Source organism: Adelges cooleyi, unplaced genomic scaffold (assembly GCF_023614345.1).
Source record: "Adelges cooleyi isolate 19-005CV unplaced genomic scaffold, UGA_ACOO_1.1 ACOO_flye_CR_arks_rails_tigmint_CR_PRNA_260, whole genome shotgun sequence".
NCBI classification, from domain to species: Eukaryota; Metazoa; Arthropoda; class Insecta; order Hemiptera; family Adelgidae; genus Adelges; species Adelges cooleyi.
In genome coordinates, this window is record NW_026095927.1 from 1 (window position 1) to 9,738 (window position 9,738).

The window sequence follows — 9,738 nt, forward strand, 5'->3', positions numbered from 1 at the left end:
CGTTTCTTTTCTAAGTTAAAAAAATTAAAAAAAAACCTTAACTCTTTTAAAATTCGGTTTTTTTTTCGCTTCTATTTACTTCTACCCCCCATTTCTACCGCGTCAGAGGTTAGGGGGTACAATTATTTTTTAGTTTCTTAGCCGTATTTTTAGGACCTTTAAATTGAAAATTTGTCAGTAGTTAGAACTCATATGTATCCATAATATATTAAACGGAAAAGGTTTATTAGGCACCGTATATTTCAATTCATAAATACATAAAAATATTTCAAATATTTAATTATTATAATATATCATAATTTCAAATATTGTTTAAGGTTGTGATTCATCAATATAGGAATTGAAACTTGATGTCATAGAGTCTTCTACGCTATCATGTTCGTCAACAAACTATAGCATTTCCAAGAATTCCACAAAGTTTACGTTTTTAATAATAGGTTCTGCCGACTGTTCCATTGATTTTGAAATAGGGTTTAAGTATGCCTTGTTGTCGGCATACTCCTTAGGAGACAGTTCACCGTCTTTACTATCGTCAAACTCATTGAAGTCGTTTCTGGCATACATGACCTCGCTTGGACTTATCAATTATGCTAGCATTTTTTTTTTGACATTTTCATGTCTTAGCTCTGGCACATATCCAAAAAAATTATAACGAAAAAAGCGTTATCAAAAAAAGCGTTAACACACGGGGATGGGGTTGGGGACGGGAGATAGGGGTAGGAGATAGGGGTGAGAATTAGCCGGTACATAACCGAAAAAAAGTGCTACCAAAAAAAGGGTTACGGTGTTATCTGATATGAGATATGATAAGATATGTTGTACGTTCAACGATCAAAATAGAAATGAATAATAAATTCAAAATAGTTTAATTCTCTATGTTAAGTTACTTTTGGCCAAATAATAAACACTACAATTTTAGCCAGAAACTTGATTGTACATAATTTTTTAATCTCCTTGGCTTATGTTGTAAGTGGAAGCTCCATGTAAATTTTTTTTTTAATTATAATTCCACAACTAATCTAAATTTATTCGGTACTTCAACGAGACATGAAAATGCTCTTTCGTGGTTGCAGACTCAGCTGAAAAACTTTTTTTTAGTTATAGGAAGAACATGAGGAAGGTGTCGCGTAAAAAATTTGCATTACCGCATATAAGCATTTTAGGAAAAATACAAATGTGCATAAAAGTATCAAGTATATTCATCATAAAATATATTTTATAATTTTATAGAATAAATCAGTATAGCTATATCAGATCTTTTGGTTTCGCTTTTATACAATGTGTAATAAAAGCATGTTATTTTTTTTTTAAATCGATAAAATCTTATTTAGATAAGCTTCTCATTTGTTTAGTTTAATATGAAAACATGTTATTATTTGTTAAAAAATGTCTGCATATGTACTACAGCTTGATAATGGATTGCAATTCCTGACGCCTCATTTAAAAATAATTATAACATTAGATATATTATAACATGATTTAAAATATATATATTCGGTGTTAAATAAAACATGTTTATTTGTTAGTATCCTACCAAGAAGAATTCGTAAAGTATGTTTAGTTTGATTGGTATTGCTTTTATAAAATGTATACTAGTAATATAATATATGTTGAGTTTTTTTTTTTAAGTAGACATTGTTCGTATGGCATGCATAACAATACAACACGACAACAAAACTACTGAGAGTATAGATAAAATGACAAAATAAAATAAATAAAATAAAATTACGTAATAAAGGGATTTTTTTTTTTTTTTTACAAATCTATATCCAATTTCACCAACCAGGTTTTTTTAACAATACCCATGCATTATTTTTCTACTTATTTAATAATCTATTTAATATAACTATAACATCTTCATTTTTGATTCCCCTATTTCATATATATTAACACATAGTTTACAAAGTGCGAAATAATATATATTTAAAATTCAAATAATAAATATTTTAAGATTATTGTAAGCAAATGAGACAATGTAATGCATTTATTTATAGTGTATTGACCAATAAATGTATGATACATTACAAAAATAATCTTGGCTACGGGCTACAAATCATAAACGCAGTAGTTGTTTTGCCGATTGACAAAACCAAAATATGTATTACTTGTTAACACAACCGTCTTATAATAAAATGTTAATGTACCTACAGTGTTACAACTACTACTTTTGAGGCATCAAAACTAATAGTTTTTAACGGTTAAATACAGTTGTTTCTTTTTGAATTTGAGCATTGATTTGATTTGATTTGATATTTGTGTCCTCGTTTTCAATGTATCAAGTATTTTTTGATCGATGTAATATAAATAAACACATATTCAGATTAAACTATAACTCCAGTCTAATTTTCAGCTCTTAAATTTTGAAAGAGTAACCTAACCTAACCTTTCTCGATTTTGACACTACTCTCAACTCTACAGATACAATCAAATGTTATATATATTTATTTATTATCAAAAACTAAGACGGAGCAGATAAGGTTAATTTATAATTTTAATATGCTGAAAACTAGTTATTTAACATTTTTATAAATTTATAATATTTAAAAATACAATTTTCAAATCACCCAAATAGTACAGTATTCAATTAACACAAAAAAACACACACCCTCTAAATTTTTAAAAAATTAATACATAAACCTTGAATTTTTATTTAAATAAACTTGAATAATTTAAAAAGTTTAATTTTATTATTACAGCGAACGGCGATAGAAAGTTGCAGTAAATTTGTAGCCCTATAATATTAACACAAAAAAAAATTAACAATGCGATAATATTATTATCGCAATATCGCAGATTACAATATGTGAAATTATATCAAATTTAATATCCTTCAGTTGAAGAAAAACAAAAAATGTGTAAGAGTGAACATATTACTTGCTTGGGGGTTGCAAATGTTTAAATCCTCAACTGGTCGGTGTTGTAGCGTATAGATAAACTTTTAAAAACCATTAATGTATAAAACTCGTTCCATGACATATCAGTTTCTAGAAATCAATTAAAAAGTATTCACATTAAAATTTATCAAACTATACAATGCTGTAACGAATCGAGTGGTTGCAATTATTATTATTGCGTTTTTATGTACAAAGTTTGGCCATGACGGGTGTTATAAAAAGCCATCTTAAATCAATAATTTAGTTTTTCAATAATTTAAAATCATGTCGAAAAAAATTTCATGAGCAATGTTATAAAATTAATATTTTAATGTTAAATAAAATCAGTCCAACAGTCATAAAATTGTTTTGTAACATATTTCGTCGAAAAAGAAGATAAAAGCGTTTTACATTTCTAAAACTTGTTCTTTCTACGTACCTTTCAATGCTGTTGTCAGTTCGTTTTCAACCAGCTTTAGTTTCTCCCGTAAATACTCTTTAACTGCGCTCTTGGTAACTGGACGGTTTTTGACGATTCCGTTATAAATATCTTGGAGATCCTAAAATCATAAAATTGTTTTTAAAATTAGGGGAACATATTTTGTTACGGGCCAAGGAACCCCAGACGACCTCCAGCTCTTACTGGCGGAAAGCTCTAAACGAGCGAATTCAGTAAGTACGTTTTGTAACGATCATATTTCACTTGACCGTTACTTCGCGTCCCAAACCAACTGACACAGCACCCCCGCTTATAGGTAGGGGAACGGTCGCACACACAGGACAATGCACGTCACGTATCATCTAATTAACCAGTTGACTTTACCATCACGGACCGCCAATATCCTCGACCTTGCGCTCTATATTTTTGCCGTTTTACTACAAGCCGCCCATCCGACTATCTTTTGTGTGCGTCCGTTTCAACTCCGCTTTGACCAACCATTTCATCGTCCAACCCAGGTCAGAGTGTATATATATATATATATATATTGTATAATTTTGTATTTTATTTAGAAACCCTAATTTAGAATAAAACATCTTGTAGCCTGCAGCTGAGAGTTAGATTATTTAACAGTGTGACCGCCCGTTCTAGCTCCTCGGGCGATATATTAAGTTAATAAGGGAGACTTTAAGGCCAATTAGACGTAGACAACGGCCTAGCCAACCGTTTTCCCGTGGGGATCCGTCTATTTTAGCTTTATCGACGGCCACTTTGCCTAGTCTAGCCAGCTAGACAAGTAGGTCCGTTACAACTTGGTGGAGGCGCCGATTGCCGTTAGTTTTATTTTTTATCTTGGGGGAGAACCCATTTTGCAAGTGAATAAACTACGGCCACGACCCCATAAAACTGCATTGATTAATTTATTCGCTCTCAGTTTGTGTTAAGGTGTTTTATTTTACGGTACAAATTGCTCTGGAATTTTAAAAGATATTTTATTTAACTTAAATTGCATTATTTTTATTCAATTAAAAATTAATTATGAATATCACTCCGCAATGCTTTTCCGGTCAATTGACCGAAGATATTAATGGTTATCTAGAAACTTACGATAGGATATCGGCTGCGAACGACTGGAGTGAGGCGCAAAGGCTAATAAGGTTTCCGCTATATTTAAGAGAACAAGCGAAAAAGTTGTATAAAAGAATAGAATCTAAAAGCGCAGATTTAAAATGGGCAGATTTGAAAAAGGAATTTTTAGAGTATTATAATTCAGAGGAGCAACGTTGCACACTTGAGAGTTAAGTTATTTAGAGGTACGATCGCCTGTTAAGCTCCTCAGGCGATATAGCAAATATACAAAGGAGACTTTAGGGATATTTAAGTGTAGATACGGCCTAGCCATCCGTCCCGTCTTAGGGTCCACTAATTTAACCCTATCGACTGTCGTTTCAGCCTAGCCTAGCCAACTAGCCACGCAGACACGTTACAATTAAGTCCGTTAAGTTGTAACGGACCTACTTGTCTAGCTGGCTAGACTAGGCAAAGTGGCCGTCGATAAAGCTAAAATAGACGGATCCCCACGGGAAACGGTTGGCTAGGCCGTTGTCTACGTCTAATTGGCCTTAAAGTCTCCCTTATTAACTTAATATATCGCCCGAGGAGCTCTAATTCTCATTAGATACATATGGAACTCTAGTAAAATAGGGCTTTTGACTGTTAAAACTACTACAAGTAGACCTATTATTATTGTTACTGGCATAATTAAAGTTAATATTTCTGGTACCGTTATAGCGATTTTGGGTTGTCTTATAATTCCTATTGAATACATCCCTAACCTTATTATTATTTATCCCATTCTTATAAGTAATATTATTGTTATTAATATTATTATTAGACTTGCGAGCACTATGCATAGAATTGTTAAAATTCGTACCGTGATTTGTCCTAGTATCCTGATAATTATTTTGGTTTGCTCTATGAGTCTTATATTTAAAGTTATCAACATGTCTTTTATAGTTGAAACACCTGGTATCACGATAATTATTTTGGCTACCCCTATTACTCATATTATTTTGAGTCCTATAGATATTATAGTTATTATTTCCAATTGTGTTTATACTAAATCTATTATGTTTATTTTTCAAAAAATGTATAACCATCTCTTCGTCATTTACTCTAAGAGATAACTGCAATTTACGTAAATTGATTATACCTTCATAGATTGTTAAAAAATCCATGCCTAAAAGACTATTACCTTTCAAATTTTTTACCACTGCACATTCTATTTCAAACGGCACATTGTTAAAATACACTATAATATTTGTTTTTCCTACAAAATGTAGTTGCGAACCTATCGCAGTATATAATTTTGTTTGCCCAAATGAATTAATATATTGATTTTTTGGAAGTAAAGATTCATTAATAACGCTTACACTTGCTCCTGAGTCAATAGTGAACTTATAACCAACATTATTTAAAATACCTCTAATTACTAGGTTATTACTTAGACCATTTTTGTTATTCATAAAACAGCTACTTATATTTTCTACTAACGGGGGTGGTCTTTGACTATTATCATTAGACCATGCATTATAATTATTACCATTAGGATTCATATACCCTTGTTGATTGTATAGGTTTCTATTATTAATATTACGACCATCGTCGTAACTATTAATGTTATAATTACCATTATTATGCCTATTTATGCCGTTATTAAAACTATCCTTAAAATTATTGTTGTTTCTATTAACTGTTCGAATATGATTTATTCCATAGGGGGTTTGAGTTAAAGTGGACTCTGCGATTTGTTTTGTGAGTGTCTCTACTTGAATTCTTAAGGCTTCTACCTCGGGGTTGGTTGGGGTATTAAATAAATTTCGGGCTCCTTCGGCCTTTCTTAAATTAGATTCTAATTTTTTCATAGTAGAATTGTCTTGCATACAAATCATACTAAAATACTCGGGTGGTAATTTACGCATTACTTGTGTTATTTTGGATTCTTCAGACATGTCAGGGTCAATTTCATCAGAAAGGCGGTTAAAGTCACATATAAACTCATTAACTGTTTCGTCAAGATTCAGTTTTCTTTGAGTTAATTTAACTTTAAGCATGTTTTTACGGGTTACTGTATTAAACGCTTTTTTAAATTCATCTTTAATATTGGCCCAAGTTAAATTGGTATTTCTTTTTTCAAATAAAAAATAGAAAGATTCTGCAGTGCCTTTTAAATAAAATGGAAAGTACAATAAGGTTTGTTCATCCGTCTAATTATTTAATTTTTTTATCCTATCGAATTTGGTAATGAAATCGTAGACAGATTCGTCGCTTGTACCGTGAAAAGTGTCTAGGGCAAGAGGTGATAAGTTTGCTATCATAGGGGCTGTCATATTGAATTCTTGATCGTAATATTCAATAAAATATAATAAGAATTTAAAAGAAAAATGTTAACCAAATATTATAAAATAAATTAATAAATTTCAATATTAAATGCAATTTGATACTTAATAAAAAAAAAATGTACTTTACTACAACCTGAGAGTTAATTAAAAATAGCAGGTACAATTATATGGGGTCGTGTCCGTCGTCTATTCCCTTAAAAATATTGGGGTCCCTCCCTGAGGTAAGACTAACGAATATCGGCGCCTCCACCAAATTGTAAAGTGTCTGCGTGGCTAGTTAGCTAGGCTAGGCTGAAACGACAGTCGATAGGGTTAAATTAGTGGACCCGAAGACGGGACGGATGGCTAGGCCGTATCTACACTTAAATATCCCTAAAGTCTCCTTTGTATATTTGCTATATCGCCTGAGGAGCTTAACAGGCGATCGTACCTCTAAATAACTTAACTCTCAAGTGTGCAACGAAACGAAAACAGGTTTATTAAATAAGTAAAGCTATGTACATATATATTACACCTCTACCTGGATCCTAAAGCGTTCTCTGTAGTTAGTCCAGGTAATGGCGGAGTTGAACGGACACACGAGTACGGGTAAAGTTAAAAGAAATATAAAATAGTAATGTAACGTGAAATATAGGTAATGGCTTTAGAATAATTAGGTCGCGGTCCGAAGATGGTAGTATGTCAACTAACTGGGCATCGGTGCCCCTGGCATTGTCCCGTGTGTCTGTTGTCTCCCCTACCTATAATGGCTTACATGCTAATCGGGGTAAACTGCTAATAATGCATATTTGGAGGCGAGTGGTAACGGGCGGCTAAATGTGACCGTTACAGTTTATTCCCTAATGGGGATTAAACACCTGATGGAGGGCAGCAGTAACCATCAGTACTGAAACGAGGCGGAAGAAGAACCGTCTGGTACTGCTCGTTATCAGATTATTCAGAATATTATTATCAGAATACTGCGATGAGGAAAGTAAGGGGAGACTACCACATGATACTCCCATGTCTTAAGACCAGAAAAAACATTGCCAAAAGCTACGTATGGAGTGTTTTGTTGTATAGTTGTAAAACTGGACCTTGACAGTACGAGATACAAAAAACTTGAAACAATAGAAATGTGGACCTGGAGAAGATTACTTCGTATTAGTCGGACTGAAAGAAAGAGCAATGAAGAAATTCTCCAAATAGTAGAGGAAACGAGTGTATTGCTATCCATCATTAGATGATTGGAATGGCTGGATGCAACGGGTATTCACATATGAAGACTCTAGCATTAAAGAGAGAAGAGTGGAAGTCTATATTTTCGCTATGACAAGGCTTAGTCTTTAGAAAATAAAGATCCTATATTAGGATAGAAAAAAATCATAATTACCCAAAAAGTAAATTTTGATGTTATTACTGCTATAAATTCGTTCGGTGACATTTTAGTACCTAGAAAGCATTATAAAAGTGTTCACATTAAAATTTACTAAACTACAATATGCTGTAAGGGATGGAGTTGTTGCAATTTTTGATATTGCGTTTTTATAAAGTAACGTCATTAAGGGTACTACACATTAAAATGACCTAAAAACAATAGTTTTATTTGTCCCCTTGTTTAGTTTTAAAACAATCGCGTTTAAAACAAAATTCTTGAGGAATGTCGTTAAATAAATATTTCAATATTAATTACAGATTGTGTAACTTTTACAAAACGTTTCACATTCTGACACGATTTGTAAGAAACAATATAAAAGCGTTTTATATTTTTATAGTAACTTGATCTACCCAACTACCTTTACAGACATCTTCTGCATTTTTTTTTTACCCCCGACGCCTTTTTCATAAAAGTATAAATACCCCTTAGAAATGTTGGAAAAAACGCACTACCCAATATTCCAACATACCCAACTATCGATGTTTATTTATGTATAACATCGAAGTGAATATTAGTTTTCACATTTCACACATATATTTTACAATATACATTAATTATTATTATTGTTCAACGTACTCCACACTGAACAAAGTATCTTATTGATATCGAATATAGAAATATCAAAATCTCTCATCACGTTTTGTTGTTTTATGTACTCTATTACTGTTTCCTTGGTAACATCGTTGCCTTGTTCTAAAATCTTTGTATGAAGTCTGGTTAGAATCTAAAATTATTAACATTTTTAATAAACAATGTGAATACTGTTTTTTAGAATTGATGTGTCTCGAACTTTTTACTATTATATTAATCAATAGATTTATGGAGAATTGCATTTTTTTTTAATGAATCATATAATTAGATAGAAAATATTTTAAATTACCGACGGATCTTCGCAAAGCCCAGGATTTGCTTTAGACAAATGAACAAACAAAGATAAAAACAGAATACAATTTTTAAAATTCATGATTGTCTGTTTTTTTTTCAACGCCTAAGATATTCGAATACTGTTCTGCCGTTGTTTAAAACTTAAATGATTCTTATTCTTTTAAATGGCTTCTGTTGTAGCGATTTCAGTGTAAAACTTATAAGACTTGTATAAACGCATATGTATTTTGTTTGTTCAATGTAGTTTAAAATTCTATTTTGAAATAAATAATCGTGGCTATAGCCTATGAATCGTAAAAAAATAGTAGTTGTTTTGCCGCTTGACAAACACTAACAATTTAGCTATTACTTGTTTACTCATCCGTCTTTAAACTTTTTGTAGAATAAACGTATTATAGAAAAATTATTGTTTTTCAAATTACTTCCAAATTGATATTGTAATTTTAGACGTTTTATTATTTGTATTATGTTTGTTTCATATGATTACAATAGGAAACTTAACCAAGTTAGGAATCCAGGATTTTAATTCTATATTTGAAACGAATGAAGCAAGGTTCGAACATACTATCTTTGAACAATAGTTTAGTATTGTACTGGTAAAAAGATATACGAAAAGTCTCTCAGAATTTTCCATCTCAATTTACCCCAAACGAGTTTTATCATTACACCGAATTTTATATTATTTTAATAAATTTCAATTTCTGAAGATTCATTTTGATACTT

The 9,738-nt window shown here is 31.4% G+C and overlaps 1 protein-coding gene across 2 annotated transcripts; it reads right to left on the minus strand.

Moving 5' to 3' along the window:
• Window positions 1–2,567: 2,567 nt before the first annotated feature.
• LOC126837626 (uncharacterized) lies at window positions 2,568–9,132 on the minus strand. 2 transcript variants are annotated; one of them, XM_050571557.1, is made up of 6 exons: window positions 9,011–9,132; window positions 8,707–8,854; window positions 8,086–8,144; window positions 3,313–3,433; window positions 2,879–2,984; window positions 2,568–2,732 (listed from the first exon to the last, which is right to left on the minus strand). In XM_050571557.1, the coding sequence occupies exons 1-5, from the start codon at window positions 9,092–9,094 to the stop codon at window positions 2,896–2,898; spliced, it is 501 nt and encodes a 166-aa protein (XP_050427514.1). In that variant the 5' UTR covers window positions 9,095–9,132; the 3' UTR covers window positions 2,568–2,732; window positions 2,879–2,895. The 2 variants fall into 2 exon arrangements, with proteins under 2 accessions (XP_050427514.1, XP_050427513.1); XM_050571556.1 differs by having other exon boundaries at window positions 2,875–2,984.
• Window positions 9,133–9,738: the final 606 nt, after the last annotated feature.

Coding starts and splice junctions, on each gene's coding strand:
- LOC126837626 (XM_050571557.1), bottom strand. CDS start 9,094: ATGAATTTTAAAAATTGTATTCTGTTTTTATCTTTGTTTGTTCATTTG. Junction 8,855..9,010: donor GGCTTTGCGAAGATCCGTCG/GTAATTTAAAAT, acceptor TAATAATTTTAG/ATTCTAACCAGACTTCATAC. Junction 3,434..8,085: donor CATCAAAATTTACTTTTTGG/GTAATTATGATT, acceptor TTATGATTTTAG/GATCTCCAAGATATTTATAA.